This window comes from Fukomys damarensis, unplaced genomic scaffold, assembly GCF_012274545.1.
Source record: "Fukomys damarensis isolate Sample0158 unplaced genomic scaffold, DMR_v1.0_HiC HiC_scaffold_13, whole genome shotgun sequence".
Classification (NCBI taxonomy): domain Eukaryota; kingdom Metazoa; phylum Chordata; class Mammalia; order Rodentia; family Bathyergidae; genus Fukomys; species Fukomys damarensis.
In genome coordinates, this window is record NW_022900925.1 from 18,781,256 (window position 1) to 18,804,548 (window position 23,293).

The 23,293-nt window shown below is 52.9% G+C and overlaps 1 protein-coding gene across 1 annotated transcript in view; it reads right to left on the bottom strand.

Annotated features, from left to right (window-relative positions):
* Window positions 1-492: 492 nt before the first annotated feature.
* Window positions 493-23,293, bottom strand: part of Ksr1 (kinase suppressor of ras 1) — a 133,128-nt gene continuing 110,327 nt past the window's right edge. Inside the window, exons 9-22 of the mRNA XM_033762887.1 lie at window positions 22,849-22,910; window positions 22,644-22,750; window positions 20,076-20,244; window positions 18,009-18,050; window positions 15,798-15,852; window positions 15,162-15,245; window positions 15,008-15,056; window positions 13,909-14,288; window positions 12,031-12,127; window positions 9,050-9,183; window positions 8,284-8,415; window positions 6,997-7,132; window positions 3,848-3,981; window positions 493-577 (exon numbers count right to left, since the gene is read on the bottom strand). Of these exons, the coding sequence (XP_033618778.1) occupies window positions 499-577; window positions 3,848-3,981; window positions 6,997-7,132; window positions 8,284-8,415; window positions 9,050-9,183; window positions 12,031-12,127; window positions 13,909-14,288; window positions 15,008-15,056; window positions 15,162-15,245; window positions 15,798-15,852; window positions 18,009-18,050; window positions 20,076-20,244; window positions 22,644-22,750; window positions 22,849-22,910 (1,660 nt within the window). The 3' untranslated portion in view covers window positions 493-498. The remainder of the gene's footprint in view (window positions 578-3,847; window positions 3,982-6,996; window positions 7,133-8,283; window positions 8,416-9,049; window positions 9,184-12,030; window positions 12,128-13,908; window positions 14,289-15,007; window positions 15,057-15,161; window positions 15,246-15,797; window positions 15,853-18,008; window positions 18,051-20,075; window positions 20,245-22,643; window positions 22,751-22,848; window positions 22,911-23,293) is intronic.

Sequence of the window (23,293 nt, forward strand, 5' to 3'; positions counted from 1 at the left end):
AGTGTACCACCAACGGGGGTTAGGGCCAAAGCAGAGGCCCAGCAAGCCTTGTGCTCCCACCTCTTCCCACCCTACCCTTAAACCAGCCATACCACAACATCTTTCTTTCTTCTGACCAAGCACTGGGCTTCTCAGTGCTGTAAGATCTTCCACGGGGACAGCTGCATCTTCCATCCCCAGGTACAGCACCCTCAGGCATGGACCGTATTATTACCTATGTAAAACACCAAGTTCACTGGGCAGAAACATACGTGTAAACATTTGCTGTCGGTTGGGACCAGTCTGGTTGTCACTGGGGTCTTACTAAGACGGCAGGTGCAGCTCCATCTCCAGGGATCCACGTGTCTTTGCGACGAACAGTCAGAATGGAGGACTCACCCCCCTGGCTTGCAGCGTTAGGTGGAGTGGCTTTTCATTTTTCTTGTTGCTGTGATGGTTGTTTGTGTTTTAAAAACACATTTTAAAAAGAGACAGGCAGCAGAACAACTGCACGGCTGGCTACATCTTTGGGTTACTGGACTCCAGGGCACCAAGGCCGAACCTCTCAAAGCGGGGTACAACTTTGCTGCTGTTAATGCTGCAAAAAGGAACAAAATCTGGGGTTATGGCTCTATTGGTCTTGACCAGAGTCAAGGGGACCTGGCCCACACCAAGAAGTGACAATGATTGCTCAGCCCACAGCCCTGGCAGAGTCCTCGGTCTTGGCCACACTCTCCACTCCTGGAGGACGGCGAGGCGGCTCATTCATCTGACTCCTAGGTCCTAGGGTGCACCGCTAACTGCTGTGAGTTCAAGGGGACCATTTCTATACTGGCAGCCTTGGGATGTCCTTGTTCTGTGCAGTACTAGGGGGAAGAGGAACCTGAGCCCCAACACCCAAAGGTGTATGCTCCTTATAGAAATGGTGCTCAGCTGGACCTGCTGGTGCACACCTGTAATTCCAGCTGCTCAGGATGCTGAGGACCACAAACCTGAGGCCAGCCTGAGAAAGTTAGTGAGGCTGTGTCTCAAAGTAAAAAAAAGGTGTGGGGGGGCTGGGAAAGTAAAAAACCAAGAGGGCTGGGGATGGAGCTCAGTAGTAAAGCTCCCCTGGGTTCAATCCCCAGTACCTCCGAAAGAAAAAGAAGTGCTCAAGCACTGGGTCCATGAGGAGGCTCTCTGGGATGGGCCGAGATCTGGGGTCAGTAAAATTGGAGGGAGGACGAAGATATGTACTCAGCGGCACGATGACCCGTGAGCTCACAAATGCTGAATACTGACCTGACTGTCCACAGAGCCAGGGTGGGTGGGAAGGGAGTGACATGGCAGGGGTGGGGTGGGGCAGCAGCTGTGCTTCCATTATTGAAGCTTGGGGATAGGCACCTCTTTGAACGAGGTCGACTTTTCTGTGCCACTGAAGACACAGCCCTTCTCAGCTAGTGTCTTTCACAGCAACAGGACCTTTTGTGTCTACCACCAGAGGCAGGAACCTAGAGAAGGCTCTGGGACCATGCTGCTGGCCTCAAGGCAGCTCAGCAACCATTCCACTCCCTGCAGGACAAGGTCTCCAGGGGTTAGAGGGGTTAGGAGCCAAGCACCCCTCCCCTGTTCTCAGAACACGATCAGCAAGAAGCCTATTAAGGTGTTAGTGTAGACAGGGCCAGCCCATCCCTCGGAAGAGCCAGAGAGAAAGAAGAGTCACGTCCACGAAGGCGCTGGAAGTTGTGCAGCACTGCAGAGGAGCCTGGCTGGCGCGACCCTCTGCCGTCAGAAGTGACTGGGGCACATGCAGGCCACATGTAGAGGGGAGGAGGCTGCTTTTTAAAACAGCACAAGAAGTCTGGAGAGAGACAGTGAAGCAGCAGAGACGGCATCCCCTGGGTTAGTGCCCACTTGGCATTTTGCATTTTAGTAGAAGTCACAGAGCCGAGTGGTCAGTTGGGAGGCAGAAAGTTCCTGGGGCATGCAAAGCAGCCAGGCTACAACCTACAAGGGACAGAGAAGAGGCAAGAGAGGCATCAGAAGCCGAGCCCATAGGGTACCCAAGCCCCAGAGGCCTGGCCAGAACTGCCAGACAGGGGAAGCACTCAACGTCACCCCTGCCAGGGTGGCACCCAGGCAAGCCTGGGAGGAGTCTGCGAGCAAGAAGCCTTCTTCAAGGTCCTGCAGGGCACAGTCACAGGCTTCCACACAGGCTGGCTGACGGCCCCAGCTCCTCAGCTCCTGACTGTCAATACTGACTTCTTGGAGTTGACCACCTCAGCTCACTGGATTCTCTTTTGAGCTCTGGCCAGAGCGGGGACCCTGGGCACACAACAAGCCACCTGTGCACTCATGGTGTGGACAGAGGCCCCGCCATATGCTGTGGGTCTCTCCCTCTACTGAGAGAAACACAGGCCCACGTGGCCCTTGCTGGTGGCACTCTGGCTGCAGGACATCACTCTGGAGTATGGGGATGGTTATGAGAAGCTGGGGTGCAGAAACACAACGGGAAGTGGAGGTGTAACAGGACAGCCACACACAGGCGGGGAAGAAGGGAAATGAGAGAAACACACTATTCTTCTAGAACCGGACAGGAGTTCTTAAAGTCGGGGTGGCCATCACGTCCTTTCCCATAGTAGCGGCTCCGCCAGCGACTGCAAGTGCCCCGGGACCATTCCAACAGGGGCAGGAAGAGTGCCGTCCAGCCATCAGCCAGCCGGGCAGTGGACAGGTACAGGAGTCAGGATGGTGGGATGGGGGAGACACACGTCCTTTCCCATAGTAGCGGCTCCGCCAGCGACTGCAAGCAGGAAGAGTGCCGTCCAGCCATCAGCCAGCCGGGCAGTGGACAGGTACAGGAGTCGGGGTGGTGGGATGGGGGAGACGACGGGGCAGGCCAGCAAGTCCGCCACCCGCCCCCAAAGTAAAAAAAGCAACAAAGCCAGTGGGAAAGAACAGAGAGAATGAGAATTTAGAGGCTGAGGGTGCAGAAAGTAGAAATTATCAACAAAGGCTTGGACACAGACTCATTCAGATCTGCTGCATTTTCCCTTTACAGGGCTTAAACTGATGGCTGTGAACTGATGGCTCAGGCGGCAGGACCAAGTTGGAGCACCAGCATCCACACTGAGCACACCACCAATGCTAGGGGCCCGGAGTTAGAACTTGAGTTCTCTCTTAGTCTGCAAAGTCTAAAATAATTATCAGGTCCTTTTCTGCTGAAGTGTGTGCATCCTGGGTATTATCTAGCCCTACTTTTTGAAGGTGTGGGAAGTAAGGCCCTAATAAAGCTCCGAATCCTCATAAAAGGTCATGGCAGGACAAAGGTCTTTTTAAGTATTCCGGAATAGGTGGCTAGAGGGACAAAGAAGAAAGAGAACAAGACAGCGCAGGAAAGATGACAATGGCTTCGGCTGGCCCATGGAGACCCCCACACACACCATGGGGGCAAAGGGTCCTGTGACGACGCGGAGGACAAGGGGATCTGGCATCTATGCCAGAATAAAGACAGTGATGCAGCCTCACAGCCAGTGGCTAGCTTCTTGGGCTCGTGTCTGAGTCAGTGCCATTTTAAATAACACTGGCTCTGCCTACTACAGGGGCTTCTCAGTATCCATGTGGATCTGCCCTCCACCCGCCCATCATGCCTCTCCCAGGATGAAACCTTCTCACCCTGGCCTCGCATAGGTCTGGCATCAGCACTGGTCTAAGAGCGACACGCAGCCTTTCATAGATGTCAACCAAAGGTGCTCATCTGTCTCCAAAATAAACCCAGTTAAGTGAAACCCTGGCTTCTCTCTGGCTAATCTGCCCTACATGCTCCCCAGGTGCAGCAGAGGGTGCCCCCCAAGATCCCAGGTGGGCACCTCACTGAGGAGGTACTCACTCAGCTGACTTCCAGAAGTGTCCAGGGTGCGAGAGCCGCCGGTTCAGCTTGGGCAGCTTCTCCAGCATGTCCATCAGCAGGCTGAAGCTGGGTCTCTCCTGCAGACTGAAAGCCCAGCAGGCAGACAGGATCTCCTGCAAATGGGACTGCCATTAGTGCTGTGTGTGTGTGCTGGCCTGGAGGGAGGAGGGCATGGCCGGGGCACCCACAAAGCATCCCAGCAGTGCTCTCAAATGCCCTGGCTGGTGGCCCCCTGGAGACACTGCCAACAACACGAAGGAGCTTCACAGCAACTGTAAGAAAAGGGGGAGGGGTGGAGAGGAAGAAAAGACCAGACTACCAGAGACACAAGAAGCTGTCCGCTCACGTATTTTCTGTCTCCACTTCCTCACTCCCTGGCCTCAATTTATTCTTACAAGACTTGACTTCCACACTCTTCTTTACAAGAAATCCTTCCAACTAGTTCAGGTATCTTCAGAGGGCTTATTTAAAACGATGTCATATTTAATCTACTTCGCTCCACAGTGGGACCTGTCACCAGGTTGAGGTACAAAATATTCCTGCATGCTCGATCCTCCACTAATGACACCAGAAGACTCATCTGCAGCTTCAATCCTTCATGGAGAGAAATCTTCCCAATTAGTTCTGGACTCTGGCTATGTTCCAAAATTATCTGAGGAGCTTTATTTAAAAATAAAACACCTAGGGCCGGGGGTTTGGCTCAGTGATTCCACCGCCTGCCTCGCAAGCACAAGGTCCTGAGTTCAATCCCTGGTACCAAAACCAAAATAAAACATATATACATACTCTTTTATACAAAGAAGTCCTTACTAATGCTACTGTAAAGGTAAAAATTGGAAGTGAACTAAATATCCAGTGACATAAGGACTTATATTATGGTACAGCCACAGGACAGAAGGGCAGACAATAAAGATTTATTAGAAACGTGAGATAATAAAGTGCCATGTGGAAAAAAGTTATGACACAAAAATAACCTACATGTTATCATTGTGATTTTCTTCAAGATACATATTTTTTTAAGACTAGAGGCCAAACCAGGCATTGTGGTACATGCCTGTCACGCCAGCCCTCTGGAGGCGGAGGCAGAGGCAGGAGAAGCGGCCAGTCTTGGGTTACACAGTGAGTTCAAAGTCAGCATGGACTACATAATGAGACACCGTCTCAAATCAAACAAACAGACAAGGGAAGGTAGTCAGGCGTGGCGGCACAGGCCTGTATCGGCACTCTGATAGGCTGAAACAGGAGAACTGCAAGTCTGAGCACAGCCTAGGCAACTTGGCAAGACCTCGTCTCAAAATAAAATTTATTTTTAAAATTTTATTTATGTATTTATTTATTTATTATGTACCGGGGATTGTGCTGGAGACCAAGACCTATGTGTGCCTCCACCCTCTGTGTGTGCCCCTGATAGGAACTTTACACCCTCCCGGGGACATCCTAACCCCTCCCAGCGACATTCTGGCCATGCCCTACCTTATCTAGCTAGACCAGCCTAGGTTAGGTAACCTAACAACCGGGAAAGTCCCTGCTCACCCCTGCCTGCATAAAAGCTGCTGTGTGAGAAGTAAAATTTGTCAAATTTGACCACTAAAAGAGCTCTGTTTGGTTCTTGTCTTCCTGCGTCGTTCCTGTTCCCGATCCGGGTGCTCCCCTTCTCGAGCCCTACTAATAACGAACCCCGTGGGCCGGGGCAGGATTGAACTCGGGTCCTTGCATTTGCAAGGCAGGCCACCAAACCGCTGAGCTACATCCCCAGCCCCAAAATAAAATTTAAAAAAGGGGGCTGGGGATGTAGCTCAGAACGAAAGCTCTGGGTTTAATTCACAGTACTGAAAAGGAAAAAAAAAAAAAAAGAAAGAAAGAAAGAAAGAAAGAAAGAAAGAAAAGAAAGAAAGAAAGAAAGAAAGAAAGAAAGAAAGAAAGAAAAAAAAAAAGAAAGAAAGAAAGAAAGAAAGAAAGAAAGAAAGAAAGAAAGAAAAAGACTGGAAGGCAATAGCTGCTTGTCCCAGCATTTCCCTCCTAAGGTGCCAAGAACACATCCTGGGCAAGGTGGTGCCGGCTGATGCTGGCTGAGAGGCAGGCCCCAGAGCATCAGGGAAGCGCTCGTCCCTCCACCCACCCGACATCCCAGCTGCAGCTGTACCGACTGGCCAGAAAGTCTGGTGTCAGAGCTGCAGATTAGCCTTTTGACATCACTCTTGGAAAATATTTTGCACTTCGACCTAATGACATATACTCCTGTGGAATACAGTAGGTCAGATACAACGTCACGTTAAACGAGCCCTCTCAAGACACCTCAGTGGCCTGCTACTGGTCAATAAAGATCTCTGAGGAAGGACAGCCTATTCAGACCTAACGCTGGGAAGGGCCAGGCGCTGCCCCCGGAAGAGCTTCACTGGGAGCGGTGCAGTACCTGTGGCAGTTGCTCTGTCCAACACAGAGGCCCCAGTCGCCACCCATTATACTGAAAATGCTCAGTCCAGGGTTTCTCGGCATGAGACTGTGCCGTGACATGGAAACTACCCATGCAGAGAAACCATTCAAGGAAAACTGTCCGGAAACGAGAACGCAGGGGCTGCAATTAAGATTCAGCACTATGAAACGAGTCTGTTGTGGGAATTTTGATTTGTTGTTGAATAGCCATAAAAAACATGAAGAAGAGACTTGATACCACAGCATAACCTCACTATATGTATTTTGTTTTGGGGGCTTTGTTTTATTTTTTTTAGTACCAGGGATTGAACGTGGGTACTTGCGCTTGCAAGGTAGGCAGTGGAACCACTGAGCTAAATCCCCAGCCCACTATTTGTATTTTGATCAGTGATTGTTTTTATTTTCATTCTTGTCAGTAGTATATAAGGCTTGATTTTCTTTTCATCTCATAAGTCAATTAAAATGATCTTAAGGAAATCAAGACAGAAGTTGACAATGGCATGATACCGATGCTTTTTATTTTCTTCTCTCTGCTTCCCTGCTTCCCCCCATTTTTAGTAAACTTCAAACATTTTTAGTAAATTTCAAATATGACACCACCCGGTGACGAAGCCAGGCAGGAAGACAAAGGGCAGCCGGGCCACTCAGCCTACCCCTCAAAGTCCCACTTCCCCCCAAGAGCAGGTGCTACTCACGCTGACTTCCTTCCCCAGGCTGACGGAGCCCAGGACCCGCTTCATTCCTTCTCCGCTTCCAATCTGCCAGATCAAGGCCTCTGCAGGCTGGTGCTTAAAGGGCCAGTCTCTTGCTTGTAGCTCATACCACACAGTCCTGTGGAGACCCACTGACGGCATGAGCTCCTGAGCTGCTTGGCCTAGTCCATGCCCAGAAGTCCACCCCAGCCTTCCTTCCCTCCAGCCTTGAGGGGATGCTATGACAGCACCTGAGAGACCCCTCCTGGGCCTCTAGGGACCTGGGCCCTGTGCCCCTGCTCCCATACAGCACAGGCCTGGATAGAACCCTGACCTTGCTCTGACCCAAGCTTAACCCCAGCTCTGCCACTTCCTAGCTGCAAGCAAGGTCCTGGTATAACTGCTCAATCTCAGTAGGCTGATGTCTGTCATGAGGTTGCTGGAGGAATAACAAAAATGTCAAGCCCAGCGCAGGGCACGCATTGTGCTTTGGCAGTGACACAGTTAAAGGCCAGGGAGGAAGAGATAGCACTCAGGCCGCAGCACAGAGAGCATAGAGTAACTGGGAGTGAGCCGTCCTCAGCTGCTCCAAATCCCCTTAGCTTTCTCAATTTACTAGGACAGGGACATTCTAATTAGACTTGCACTAGCCAGTGGAGGGGCCACTTCTTACATGAGGCTACTGAGCCGCTAAAGTGTGGACTGCAGCATGCTGCACATAGAAAATTCACACTAGATTGTGAAGACTTGGTAATAAGGAAGTGAATATAAACTGTCTCTAAGATTTTTATTCATTGCATACTGAAATCATACTTTAGATGTGCTGAGTTAAAATAGACTGTTGAGACTATTTCACTTGTTTATTTTTTTTAACTGAAAGGATATATATATATCTGGTTTGCACTGTATTTCTCTTGGTCAGCACCCCAGCGCTGCATGGGCACTGGAGGCCAGTTGGCAGGACGCCCAAGCATCCCAGGGCGAGAGGAGCAATCGCTGGTTGGCTCTGGCAAGTGTCCCAGCAGATCAGTGGGTAAAACTGACAACTAGCACTTAAACCATGACTTAATTTAGTCCTCGTGAAACAACTGTCTTGGAAGTATAATTATCCGAGTCGGGAGGCAGGTCCGTCAGCCAACAAGCAGCAGAGCTATGACTCAAGACCGGGTTTGCTACCACTCCAAAGACCAGGCTCTAAGCAGCTCGGCGGACACCTCCCCTGCCTCCAGTGGCCGCCAGGGCCCTCTCTTTCGGCCACACTTGGGCTCCAAGCACCAGGAGTCTGCTTACCCAAATGCATAGACGTCCGCAGCTTTGGAGAAGGGAAGCTGGTCCTCATCCTTCCCAGGGGTCATCTCGCGCACGATCTCAGGGGCCAGGTAGCACAGCCAGTCATGGGACAGCTTCAGCTGGTTCTCACGCCTGGAGGCCGGAATAAGAGCACAGCCCCTCAGCAGGCCTGCCTGGCACTCGGCTGCCCTCAGGCCAGGCAAACACCCACGCGGTGCAGGTATAGCACCTGAGTGCACACACTGATCCTGCCCTGGCTTCAGCTCTCACAGAAGACATCACTGTGCTCTTCCAGGGAAGCAGGCCAAGGGCAAGTACTGGGCCTGGGCTCATCTCTGTCCGGGAAACCAGGCCTATCTGCAATCTCACAACAGCCTGGAGACTCCCTGCCTGGCTGCCAATCTTCCCCTGGGGGCTCCCCAGACACTCAGGGAAGAGCCTTTCACTTCACCCCTTTAAGGATGGAGGAAATAAAAGCTGGATGTTTTTTCTCATCATGGCAATGGGACCTGGACCCTCACCCATTTCGCTGATCAGCCAGGTCAAAAGTGAGCTGGGGACTCAAATACCACGAGGGGCTGAAATATCACCCAGGCAAGATTCTGACCAGAACTATAGGGGCCAGCCTGTAGTTGCCTGGCCCTCTCTACAACTCCCTACAGGGAGGTCTGCTTCTCGGCAGCATGGCCAGAGTACCTGGACCCCGAGCAAGCCCACCCAGGACCCTGCTCCTCCTGTCCCACCCAGACACCCAGGGCCAACTCACCTCTCCTCTCGGACCACACCCGAGATCCCAAATAGCCCGAAGTCTGTGATGACCACTTTGCCATTGTCGTAAAAGACATTCTTCGATTTGAGATCTTTGTGCACAATGCCCTTGGCATGCAGGTAGCCCATGCCCTGGAAAACAGCGAGGCTCACATCAGCAGGAAGAGAAGATGAGGGGTGATGCTGAGTTTCAATCCTGTGACAGGTTCTGCACTAGAAGCTTCCCCAAGTCCCCTCATTTAATCCTCACAATCCCATGCTGCATATTGTCCCCATCTGACAGATGAGGAAACGGAGGCTCAGAAAGGCCAAGGTACACAGCAGTTAACCAGCAGAGCTCAGATCTGACTCAGCCAGTCCGTGCTCTTTCCACACCACCAGGCTGCCCAATACTCATCTTAGATCTGGCTAGGGTGTGAGGTATAGACAAGTGCTCGCTAGGAACCTGGAGAGGTCAAAGAATGTAGAAAAATGATACTGGCTGTGAGGGAAGCTCAGTGGCAGAGCCCCTGCCCAGCATGCACAAGGTCGTGAGGTCCCTTCCCAGCAATTCAAAGGAAAACAGTCAACAACACCACCCGCGTCAGGTCACAAGGGTCCGAACAACTCAGGGTGTCCATCAGGATTTGCACAGCTGATCTCTGCTCTCAGGTAACATAAAGGTCAGGTGGGGAACTAGAGATTCCCACAAAAGGGTCTCCACATGTGGCCACTGCCAATGTCCATCCGGGGTTCAAGCTCCACCTCAACTCAGACCCTAACTCATTAAGAGGCCTCAGGCAGTGTTCACTTCTCTGTGGCTCAGCCTCCTCATCTATCCACGCAAGGGCAGTGGGGGGTGACTTCTCACGAGCGGCTCTAGAATGGACACCGATGGGCTGGGTGCATGGACACAGGTGACTCCACACAGTATAATCTCATCCAAGGTCAGAGCTGTCTTCAAACTCCACACCCACGGCTACCAGGTACTCTGACACCCTTAGGGACAGGGGAAGACGCCATGGCTGAATGGCATCCCTGGCAGCTTAGAAAGAAGCAGCAATGAAACTACCCTCCACCCTGCAGGCACATCACACCTTCTGCAGAGATGTCCCTGGCTAAAAGGTGTCATAGGGAGGGGGGTGGGGATAACTAGTGAAAAACACACTGCATTTAGGAAACAGAGTCAGCCACAAGCTACAACCGCAGAACTCAGCCCCCAGTAAGAGCTCTGTCCCAAGAGTCAAGAGCACTGGAGATCCATTTAAACGAAGCAGATTCTCCTCTGAAAGGGACAAGAAGGTGTGAGGCTACTGGGGCCACTTCCCTTGGGCCTGTGGAGAGTTGTCTCCTTATGACAGGGTCAGGGGGCTCCAAGAATGCTCATTCCCCAGACTCTGTCTTGATTGCAAGGTGGTCCTTCCGGAAATATCTGCCCATTTCCCAAACCAAACCAAGGCATGAGCCTTCCCCGGTAGCCAGACAGAGCCAGACTCTCAGTGGGCTGAGTAGGGACCAGCTCTGGAAGGAACTGGACAAGTCCCTGTACTGCTCTCAACCTTATTTGTAAAACAGGTGTCACAGCCTGAAAGGACAAGCATAAAGGGACAGGATGAAGGGCTGGGTCTGGACACTGATGTTCCTTTTCCCGAATTCTACAGCCATCTCTATACTGGTCTAAAAGTTGTAAACCCTCTAACCAAAGGCCCAGTCTGTTTTATCTCTTTGGGCCAAAGCATCACAGATAACTCCATAAAGGAAGTGGCTCAAGGGCCCCAGCAGAAGGAGAGAGGAGGGTTTCTCAGCAGGATGGAAGAAGCCAGCAGAAAAGCAGCTTCCGGCTCTGCAGCTCTAAAACTTTTTAGCGACTTATCTGCTGGGTCGGGAATCATCCTAGGGCTCCTCATCATGACTCAGCAGCAGCACCCAGACATGCACTCCCCAGGGAGCAGAGACAGAGAGGAGCTTGAGGGAGGGGAGCAGACTTAGCAGGGCTGCGGGGGTGGGGGTGGGGGAGAACAGACACTGCAGGTCCCACCGGCCCCTCTGAAAGAAGATGGACCACAGTGAAGGCAGAGATGGCATCTTTGGGCTTCAGTTTTCCGAAGTTTAACACGTGAGCTTAGTGCAGAAATGGCAAGTGGAAATCTTGGTTTATCCACAAATGTCATTATATTTTCATCTTTTCTAAAGACATACAAAGAGACACCAGAAGAAAAAAGGGAAGGGAGGAGAGAACGGAAAGGAAGGGGAGGAGGCAGGAGAGGATGCAGGCAGGAGAAAAGGGAGGAAAGAAAGACGGGAAAAACGTGGTGGAGCTGGTAAAATTATCAACATAATTTTTTAAAGAAAGAAAAGAACGTCTCTTCACCTGTATTTCAGTTTTTATTTGGGTCTGTTTACTGCTACATAAGCAACAAATGAGCTCTTTCTTCACTTTTATTTAATTACTTTTTTAAGATAATGCAAGAAATGAAGGGGGCTTTTCATTCGGGTGCCAGGGCCTGCCCTTGGGAAAGTGGCCTTGCAAACTTCAAGAGAGAAAGCCTGGGTCCTTCTGGTTCTTGGAAGTTAAATACCACTCCTCCTTCCCGTGGCGCATCCTAACAGAGCTCACTGGGGGCTGGGGGCTGGGCCACATGCTATGCATGGATGACTGCACTTTATCTTTGCATGGATCCAGTGAGGAATCCCCATTTTACAGGGAGAAAACCAAGGCCCAGAGAAGCTAAGGAACCTGCCCGAGGCCACACGGCTGATGTGACCAGCAGTCAAACTGCTTTCAGAACCAGCTGAGCTCCTCCCCATCTAATTCAACTCTACCGACGCTGACCAAGTAAATGGCTCCAGCTCTGAGGAGGTGACACAGGAACAGAGGCACGGAAGAGCCCCGGCTGGGAGAGGCGCCGCAGGGAGCCGCACCCCGCCCTGATGTTGGATGCAGCAGGAGGAAGGATGAGAGCTCCGGGAGCAGCGCTCCAGCTGCTGGCTGCCCTTTACCTTGATGATCTCCTGAGCGATCTGCCTTGTCTTGTTGATGTCCAGCGATGTCTTGGGGTCCCTCACGAACGAGTGCAACGTCCGCCCCTTGCAGAAGCTGTTGAGGATGTGGGCTCAGTCAAGTTGGGGACTGGCAGGGTCATGGGGACCAGGAGTCCATCCACTCCCACAGAGCCCCCCAAAGCATGTCTGTCCTTAACCAAATCTGCCGCCCATTCCCGCTAGGGCCTGGCCTGTGAGGGCCCCACCTAAGGCTCATCGGGTCTGCCCTACACAAGGAAACCCAGTTCAACCAGCCTGCTTGCAACTCTGGGTGGCCCAGTGGCAGGGGGGTCAGGCAGGATCAGGAGCAGTGAAACTCAAGACAGCCAAGAACGCAGCCTTTAATGCTACTGCCAGACAACATCAAGGCTCTGGTGCTCACTATACAGTCTCGTTACTGCTTTTTTTTAAATAAAGCCATTCGTAAAGAAGGCCAAGGCACTGGGGTGGCTGTCAGGGGATCACAGTGGTTATGGGAAAGGGAGCTTGTGTTCTGGGGCCTCCTCTTATATCAGAAGAAGGACTCAGGCAAGGTGTATGTGGTTCCCTTTCCTGTTTGGGGAAAGCTGGCTCATGCCATCTTAGGGAAGGACTAGTCTTTAGGAAAAGTCTCCTGGAAGTAAGGTCCAGGGCGTCTCAGAGACTTTGAGAACCAAGAGGCAAGGGCTTTGGAACACTGGCCGATAGTCTCCCAATCTGTGTCCCATTTTCCTCAGCATATTTCGGAAAGACACTGTTTTCTTGTTAGTGAACCTTCTGCTGTTTCATTATGTGCATACCCACTCTGACTCCCATCTCTGAAGAGATAGGGTGCATAGAGGAGAGGAGGAAGGATGGGTGGATGGAGGACAGCAGCAGGGGCTACGCACTAGGGTCGGGGGCTGGGGGGCCACACTCAGGCTCCCTGGGCATCTGCTTGTCTCGCTTTGGGCTGCAATTTTATTCCCCTGGTAAGGAGACTGTGGTTATCTCATACTGCCCAGGAGTTCTGGGGATGATTACTTACATCACTTTAAACAAGCAAAATGGAAATTAATTTCTACTTCCTTCATTGCTTTGAAAAGAAAAAAACATTTTCCTAAAGTATAGGATACAGGTATGGAGAAGACCATCTCCAGGCTAATGAGGATTCTTAGTTTGATGAGATTAAAGTGATTTTTAGATTCTTCTTGAAATGCCTGTTTCAGAATTTCTCTAATGACCTCATATTGCATTTCCTAACTTCAAAAGTAAACAGTGATATAATAAATGCCACGGGAAAAACTGTTCCAGTGTCACAGCTCTGAGGAAGAGACGTGTGGGATGGAAGTGGAACAGTGAGGACTTTCCAGAGCAGAAATGGACTGCAGACATCAAAACACCACTGGCTGGGGATGTGGCTCAGTGATAAAGCCCTCAGCGCGTATGTGCAGGGACCTAGCTTTGACCCTCAGCACCAACACACACACACACACACACACACACACACACACAAAGAAGAGAACGAGCCCAGCTCTACCGTCAAGTGAGAAAAGCAAGGGGTGAACCAGTAGGGTCTTTCCCATGTTTTCATAAAGGAATACTTTAAAAATCTCTAAGCACATGCAAAGTCTTTATTTTAATGCAGGGAATGAAGTTCTTTACCATATTCACCTCTGGGGACAAGGCCCCGCCTGGGGTGGCAGAAGACTTGGCTTTTGCTTTGTGCCTTTTATGGAAAGAAGAATCCTTAGAGGGCATCATTTTCTCTCTTTTTAATGGCAGAGGGGTTATGTAAGCAGGAAGTGCCACCCCATTTTTGTTTTCTTCTTTGTACCACTTTCTGTGAAAACTCGCACACCCTTCAGGGCTGCTCACCTGGTGATGATGGCCAGGTGGGGAGGATTCATGCAGGCGCCCATGAACAGCACCACGTTCTCGTGCCGTGTCTGCCTGTAGTTCATCACCTCCTTCTTGAACAGCTTCAGGTGGTCCTGGTTGTGGCCGTCCATCTCCAGCAGGCGAATGGCCACCTCGCCGTGCCAGCGGCCACGGTGCACCCGGCCCCAGCGGCCCTGCCCGATGAGCTCTCCCAGCTCCACCTGCTCGAAGGGGATGTCCCACTCTTGCAGGTACACACTGGTCTGGCTGGCCTTGCGGGAGATGGGGCCCCGCCAGGGCCGGCGGGAGCTTGGTAAGTCGTCCACCTCATCCTCGTCATCTTCTGCCTCGGACTTGCCAGCCTCTGGCTCCTCGGCCTGGAAGGAGGGGAGACCAAATAGAGAACGGTGGTGGCAGGTCAGGGTCCTCTCTTCCCTTCTGAAAGCCCTAGCCAGGTGAGGGAGGAAAGGCCTGGATCTGAGAGCTGATTCTAGAAACAGCTCTGCACTGGCTTTTTTATTTTGCTATGGACAGTGGGGAGGTCACTTGGCATCCACAAAATATAGTCACTGGCCCAGGTTATCCCACAGTCCTCCATCCTGCTAATGCTCCAAGATCTACCCAGGAGCAACACCTAATCATTCAAGAAACAGCACTGATACCCCAGCAATGGAGGAACTCACTCTTCTGGTACTCCCTTTTTAAAGCAGTTTCTGACTCTCTTCTGTAAGCTACACTGCACGGCAGGGATCCAGGCTCAGTTTACGCTTTTGATCAAAAGTCTAGACATTGGTTCTTGACCCTGGCTTTGAGCAGAATCACCCGGTGAGTTCTGTCAACACGGAGACGTCTGACCCCATCCTAGACTGAAGTTAGTCTGACCAGAGTGAAGACAGAACTGTGACCTTACTTCAGGTAGCCCCAGAAACAGAAGCAAAGGAGGCAGTGTCTCTGCTTTCTCCCCACCCTGTGCCTGTCCCACACCGTGCAGCAGGCCCCGGGAAGACCCTTTCTGTGCCGCAGAAGCCCCACATTCTGGGGAGGGCAGGAAACACCAACGGCCTTCTGTGGCTTCAGCTGTGCCACCCTCACGCACCTCCACCTTGTGAGCCTCCAACACCTCGGCTTTCGGCTGGTCATCAGGCCTAAGAGTAAAACAGGCTTTGTCAGGGGGACCCTGGGCCTGCCAGGGGCTCCCCAGGGGCAGGCCTGACGCAAAGGCTCTCTATATGGACTATATGGTGACCCACCTGTGGTAGAGACAGGCTGGATGCTGGGGACCAGGCCCACCCTTCCGGGGCCTCAGCCTTCTCCCCGGGCTGAACTGATGGTGGCTGGAGACAAGGGGAGGGCGGTAACCACCAAGGACCCTTTCAAACGTGACACTGTAGTCCAGGAGTTCAGAGCACACACAGGCCCGAGGATCCAGCAGGCTTACCTCTGAGGACCGACCCTGCTACTTGCTCACTCTGTGACCGACCTTGTATAACTCAGTCTGTCTGGGCTGGCTGTACATTAGGGTTCCTCTGTGGACTACACAAGGAAGCCCGAGTCGAGGGCTCAGCCCATCTTTGGAAGAAGGGCTCCCTAAGTGGGACCCATTTTTCATAGGCCTTACTCCGAATGCCACTGTCCACCTTCCCGGGCCACCAGCCTGCTCCAGTTTGCACGAAGCCCACACACGCTCACTGTGTTGATGCAAATAAACCCTTCCAGGGGGAGTTATCTGGTACAGACAGCAATCAGCCCCAGCCAGCCTCCATCCGGCTGTGCCCGGCCTGGCAACACCCACAGCGGGAAGGTCAGAGATTTAAGAGTCCAGGTGGGAGGCAGCCAGGGCCTGAGTTCAATCTCAACAGGTCTCCAGGCAGAGAAGGAACTCTTACCAGGTACTGTCGGTGGCATCAGGGAGCGGGGCTGCCTGTGGAAAGGCCGAAATGTCTGCAGGAAACAAAGCATCAACACAGAGTGTGAGGCCACTTTTCCCAGGCCCAAGACCCCACACCTGCCTAACAGGAGGAAGTTGCTCCTCTCGGAGCAGCTGCACCTCTTCTCCAGGCCACTCCCACAGGGGCCCACTTGTGCTGAATCCTCAAAGCTGACATGGACTCAGCCTCCATAGCTCTTCTGTTCACACTGCTCTGTCCCAGGAAGGCTCAGCTGGGTAAGAAGCGGGGGCTCCTCAGTTAACACCACTTCCGGGTACCCAAAGGGACTCACACAGCAAGCAGCAAAAGCCAGCAGGGCAACACTGGAGGGGAGGGGAGCCAGAGCCACTCTGTGGAAGGTCTTCCTGGTTGGTGGCAGGACTGGCTGTCATAACTCTGGAAAGTAGGGACACTGGACAGCAGCAGAACCTGAAGGCTCCTTAGCGACACCTGGTGCAGCTGCTGGGAATTTCCAGAACACCCTCCTCTGGAACACCTTGCTGCCGCGATTGGGTTGTTCCAAGTTGAGCAGCTGAGATTGACCCCTGGGCCTCCTCCGGAACACCTTGCTGCCGCGATTGGGTTGTTCCAAGTTGAGCAGCTGAGATTGACCCCTGGGCCCGCGGCCGTGGCACTGTAAGCCTCCTGCCTGCCTAGTGACACCTGAATGGATGGTCAACCCAGTGCTATGAGGTCTGGATGCTACAAGACTGCTGGCCCCAGGGCTGGGCTTGCCTCTACACTCTCTAAAATGAGAGATAAGTAGTGGCAGCAGCCTGAGCAACAGCAGCCCCTCTCCTGCCTTCCCCACTCAGCTGTAAAGCCTTCCTTGCCCTTTCTCCAAAGCTTCCTCTAAAGGTCGTCAGAACCGCAAGTTAATATGCCTACTACTCCTTCACAGACTTGGACAGTCTGCTAGAATCTTATCATGGCGACGCACTTACGTGCCTGACATCTTGTGCAGTTTCAGAGGGCCCTGGACCTCACAAGCCTCTGCTGAGGCCTTCCCAGACACCGCCACATGTTGTCCAGATTGCCAGCGTTTCCACCCACCAGCACTTCCAAAATGTCTCCACAGAGGATAAACAGCCGGGGGTCAGGGAATGGGAGACAGGGGGGTAAGAGCCCTCCAGGTGGCTGAGCAGGGGTCCTTTGGGGACCCCATACTTTTCCTAAAAATTAAGAGCGTATTGTGATCCCGCTCGAACACACATCTGTGTCCCTTCTCCTCCCACGAGGTATCTTCAGGACAACATGGACCTTCCAGAGAACCATGTTTTCCCAGTCTGGGAGAGGGGCATGCCCCGTACATGTCCCAGAGCTGGTAAGCAAGGAGGTTCTGGGGGAGCCACAGCAAAACCTGACGTGAACCCTGACCGGTCCATGGGGCTCTGGAGGCAGAGCCCATGTCCTGACTGTTGCCAGTGGGCACAGGCCTGAACACAGCTTTGTGGACAGAGACTCACAGAGGCTCCAGGTCAGTCCCCTAATAGGCAGAGTTGAGGAAGAGAGAAACTTGGAATAACCAAAACACGGACTTCAAGATAATCTTGTTTAACCCAGAGGGGAAAGAAACAATAAAGTAGAGTTAAAGTCTAAAAAATTATGCTTGCCACCTTTGGCTAAAGGAAAAAAAAAAGAAATGTATAAATTCCTTCAAGGGACAGGAATATGGTCAAATGCAAAGTTGGCACAAAGACTGGTCAAATGGAAACAATTTTTGTAGAAAGGAATTAATGGGTATCTTACTGAATTGAGATTTTTCTATGAAACTTTCTACAATGATGGCCAGCAGGTGACGCTGTGAAATGACTCAGGCAAAGACTACAGACTCACAATTGGTTAACACAGTTTCCCATCCTTATGCAGGGGAGCAGGACATGGTGACAGATGCTCATGAAATATCAACAAAAAGCGCCCCCCCATTCTGCAAACCTGGGTTCTAGTCCTGCTTGTTTCTGCCACCTCCTGACAGTGGGACCTTGAACAAGTTGCTGGTGTTCTCTGCGCAAGAGGCAGTGCAGGACGGATTCTAGGGTCCCTCCCAGCACAGCACTGCCACTAAGGGGCCCACCTCCATGGACTCAGGCACTGGGGAAGAGGGCACCCGGTGGGCTGGATGGAGGGCTCACGGCAAGGGGCAGTTAGCGGGACATGCAAAGGACTCACCTGGGAAGATAAACTGCTGTCTATGATGAATGAAGTAGGCAGCTTTAAACAGAAGAGGAGGTGAGTCACACAAAGTGGCAAACGCAGTGAGGAGGATGCGTGGGCTGGGGAGGCAGGACCTGGTTACTGGGCTGGGCTGGCCCCACCCCACGCTCCTGGCCCCTGATGGGCCCAGCGAGAACGGGCTGAGCCATGCGGGAAGGAGGGAGGGAGCTGGAGCACACGGTGCTGGTGGGAGCCCCGAGAGTACAGGGGGCTGCACCGGAGGACCAGCTGCGCGCTGAGACCGCTCTGGGCAGCCACCTCGCTGCCAAGCTCTCACCAGCACCCTGCTCTAGAAAATGCACGGGAGCCCCGAGAACAAAATACAATGCGGATGGAAAACAGTGGTTCTGAAAACGTCTGTGTTTAGCCCACCCTGACCCTGGAGCCCCTCAACTGCCCTCACTGACCCTTCCTAAATACATACAAGCTCTCTCCTAAGAGACGTACTGGGGTTCTAGAATGTGACACAGAGGGATTTGTCTTGTGTTTTTGAGACCAATCTTGCTATTTTGCCACCCAGCCTGGCCTTGAACTCCTGTGCTCCACTGATCCTCTCACCTCAGCCTTCTGAGTAGCTGAAAGCGCTGTGCCTGAAGGGACACAGTGTTCTAACCTCAGCTTTACCTCTTGGTCTTGGGGACACTGGCTAACTTCTCCAGCTGCCACACTGCAGGACAGAGTACTACCTTTCCCAGATGTATCTTTTTTTGGGGGGTGAGGGTACCAGGGATTGAACTCGGGTCCTTGCGCTTGCAAGGCAGGCCACCAAACCGCTGAGCTAAATCCCCGGCCCTTCCCAGATGTATCTTGAGGGTCACGGGCAGGGCTCCAGAACAGCACAGAGCAGCTGAACAGCAGGAGGTCTCAGAGCTTTGCTCCCCAGCCCTGCCCCACCTGGCCAGGCCCGGGGTCGGCCCCAATATTCTGATAAGATCATGGACAGTGAGATCTCTGACAGGGGACAATGAGGGCCCAGTTCCCTTGTGAGATATCAGTGAAAGTGGACACGGTTTGGCTGATGTCACAAAAAAAAAAAAAGACTTTTTCTGTGGCTGTTGTTTCAAACAGGCCCTTTCTTTTAGAAAAACCCAAACTAAGTGGGTTAGCAAAAGGGACAATGAGGTTAATCACTGAGTCAGGAGGAAGGGTGGGGCATGTTTGGGACAAGGAGTTCAGGTCAGGAGAGATCCAGCCACGTGCATATTAAGGCAAAGGAACAAGCAAAAGAGAAATATTCTACAAAATCTCAATCTCTCCCTGTCCCCAAAAGAAATTGCTGGGACCCTGAAGATCTGAGCCCTGAGAGGCAGCCTGGCCTGCTGCTGGCTGTGTGTGGCTCCAAGCAGGTGGCCTGGCACAGGGCACAGGAGAGAACTCTGGCCCTCAGGCCTGGAGCTTCAGTGGCCAGTGACAGGGCCTCGCCTGTCCCCACGGACAAGAGAGAACAGAGGGCCTGGGTCCCAGCACCCCTTCTTTGCCTGGGATTGCAAACTGAAGTGCACGGAGGACTGAGGCCAAGGGCAAGCGGCTGGGGCTTGGCGTCCTCTGCACAACGAAGCCAGGACTGTAACTTCCTGTGGTCTCCTTGTTTTACATAAAGGGAGGGAGAGGCCCCCTCTGAGAGGCTGTCCCAGTCGCAAAGGGGGCAGGCAGCAATGCTCTCCTAGGCCTGGCGTCCTATGCTGCCTGCCGCGTCAGCTGGAGCTCAGAAGCCAGCCCTGACACAGCGACAGTGCTCAGCAGAAGCCACCACACACACAGGGTAACAGCACGAAGATGAGGCCAGGAAACCAGGCTGGGCAGCAGACGAACTTTTGTTTGATCCTGGCTCTGGCACATACAGTCTGTATAACTAACTCGGGCAAGCCACTCCCTGTCCCTGAGCCTCTGTCCCCATCCATACAGAGGGTACAGCAACAGCCTCAACCTCAGAGCTATGGCGGGAGCGTGTGACCCTGAACCTGCAGGGTCTGCTGAGAAGGGGGATCTGGTCAGACCCACACAGGCCTGGCGGGGTGGTACCTGGGAAGTTGAACCTGCTGTCCCGCTGGCCAGGTGAGGGGTTGGGGGGTGTGGTGGCACTGGACGGGTTGGACGATGTTGGGAAGGGTGCTGGCGAAGAGGGCGTGGAGGACGTGGTGGACGACGGGTTGCTGCTGGAGTCCAGGTGGTTCATGGCCGGAGGGTGCTCCTGCAAGACCAGAGACGTCGAGGGTGGACAGGGCTGGACTGCCCAGCCAGCTGCCTCCACATCTGAGCCTCTCTTCCCATGTGAAAAGAGGAGCTCAGTCCACAGGCCCTTAGTTAGGGTCCTGTTTCCCAACTCTGACATCTTCCAGGTCTAACACGTTTGAGGAAAGAGGCATACAAAGACCCTCCCCTAGTGGATTCTCGATCATCTGTCCCATTATCACTCAAACACACTTCCTGAACCCCGGTTAGGACCATGCTCCTCCTCATTATCCTCCCATAGCTCCCAGCAGTGCTTCAGTGGGGCATCACAACGACAGCCGGTTGACTGCAGAAGCAGAGACAGTGGTGAGCAAGGCAATCATACAGTCCTTGTCCTTACAGAAGATGTCCCCAGAGTGCTGGGGACTCTCACAGATTGTACTAAATTGCAAAACCCTGAAGAGGCAACAGCTTGGACTGGTGCTGTCTGGCATCCTGGAGGGTTGCAGATTCCAGAGCTGGAACGAAGCTTCTAGAAGATGACCAAGGAGCTGGTTTGTTAGGACAGGCCTGGTTCTCACCAGTTATTCCAACTTAAATGTCACTGCCATCTCCTTTACACCTAAAAGTATAACTGATAGGTGACTAATAAATGGGAACCAGGACCCATAGTAGCTTGGGCCCTAACAAGACCAAACGGCCAGTGGGGGGAGACTCTGAGGGGCTTCTGTGTTGGGCAGCGCTCTGGACCTGACCTGTGTTTCGCAGACATAAGGGGTGGGAGAGGAATTCCTTAATCAAAATACTTAGGGCCACACACTGAGTAAAATGCCAAGCTCAAAGTTTTCTCCTCTGCAGGCCTGGAAGGCTTTGGGAGATCACAGTGCATTCTGGGACCTGCCAAAATGGGGGAAGGGGTCTCACTGGCCAGAGACAGCTGACCCTGAAGGGTGTTGGCTAAGGAAGGGAGGCTGGGCCCACTGAGCACCCTCTCTCCCCATTCATGCTCCAAGGCTCAAGGCCCCCCCAGGTCCTATCAGCGGGGCCAGGCCTATGACAAGGCAGCAGAGACCGGCCATGGGGGGAAGCTGAGCCACAGCTCCTCTTCCGGCCTCGGACACACGCCCAGCCTTCCTGAGCCACAGTGCACCATCTACGAGACAGGGGAGCACCAGTGCAGCAGCACGTTACTCATTCATCCAACCCTCAATGTCACGGCTCCCGCTGCTAGTGTGTGTGTGGGGGGAGGATCAGCAGGCCTTTTCAGGCCATTGGTGCCAAAGCCAGTGGAGGGCAGAGAGGAGAGATGGCTGGAGAAGAGGTCCACGGGTGTGGGATGGATCCGCCATGCTTAGCACGCTGGTCCAGTACCGCATGCTCAGGTTGCAGTGGTGACCCTAAACAGGACACTGCAATGACGAGACCGGGCCACTGCCCTAGTGACACAGGAGAGACCACTGGCACCCCCAGGACCTAGATGGGCCCAGAGGAACTGACATGAGGGCTGAGCTGCTGTCCAGTAGGACGGGGGCAGAGGAGCAAGGTGCCATGCTATGAAGGGACACAAGAATGTGCAGGTGTTCAAGGACTGCGTGAGCATGGGGCGGGGGCTGGGTGTCGCTGGAGAGGAGAGGGCAAGGCTGGTGACAGCGGTGTTGGCAATGGGAGCTGCTGAAGAATCTCACCTGTCTGTGATAGGCTGAGAAACCACAGGGGACAGAAAGCTCTGAACATTCCCTCACTATCCTCATACACCCTGTTAGCATTATCACCCTCACTTTACAAACGATGAAGCTGAGGCTTAGGGAGGTCATGCATTTCACTCAAGGTCACAGCGAAGAGAGAAGACTCAAACCCAGAGCTATGGATCTGCCAGGACCCGAGCGTCTATATCCCCTAACCCTCAAGGTGACAGCAGTAGAGGTGGGCCTGCAGGGTGACTAAGTCACTACAGTGGTCCCTTGTGAATGGGGTTAGTGCCTTTATAAAAACGGCCAGTAGCACGGCTGCTGGACCCCTGCAGCCAGCGAAGACACAGCAAGAAGACCCTCCAAGTGAGGAATGGGCTTCCGGGGGACCATGGGGCTCAGTTCCCTGACTGTAAAATGAAGATATCAGCACACCCTTTGGAAATACTGTGAGGGTCAAACAAGACATGGTGGGAAAAACTCCAGGCACAATGAGGGTTCAGGAAATGCTCCTCAGGAGGATAAAGGGCCTGGGAACCATAGCTACGGAACCACAGATTGAACATAAATGTGAAGCCTACTGTTGGCTAAGACCACCCTAAAGGCATCCCCCACCCCCAGCCCAGACTGTGGTGTCCTGTCCTGCTCCCCCACTAAGCCTCCGTGTTGAGAGGCACCAGAGCTCAGGGCAGTGAGAACCTTCGGGTGGGGGTGGGGGCTGCCTGCATACCTTCTTTGTCAGTGCCTTGGGAAGGGTTCCAAAATGGGGTTCAGCGGCTCTGTCCACGGGGTTGTTGATGTCCGAGGGAACAGATTCTGTCCTCCGCAGCCTAGTTACTGTGTGAAAAGGGGAGCCCATCAGCAGGGAACAGATCACTGTGAGGAAGGTTCACCCCAGTTCCTGGAGGTAGAGGGGAGAAGGGGCAGGCACTCACTTGGAAGGAAGGAGATTCTGCAGGCGGGGGCTTCCTTTGTACACTTGTTGTGACATTTCAACCTGGTTAAGGACACGACATCAGTGAAGCCAGGGCTTGGAGAGTCAGGCGGGGGAGCTCTGCTTAGTGCTCACCCGTGACTCCCTGAGCTCCCACAACCTTCTCACACACACAAGCTCTCCAGTGCAGCAGGGCCAGTCCGCTGAGCAGGTGTCACATGTACTGTTGTCTACCCGTCCTCCAGGCACAGCGGGCTGCACTACGCCCACTTTACCTTACTGCACACACACACACATCTATTTCTGTTTCCAAAAGAAAAACAGAGAGAGACCTTCCACCGCTTTCAGAAAGCTCCAGACAGATCTAAACTTACACACACATGCGCGCGCGCACACACACACACACTCAAAAGGAGGAGGAGGATTTGCATTATCAAAGGATTGCA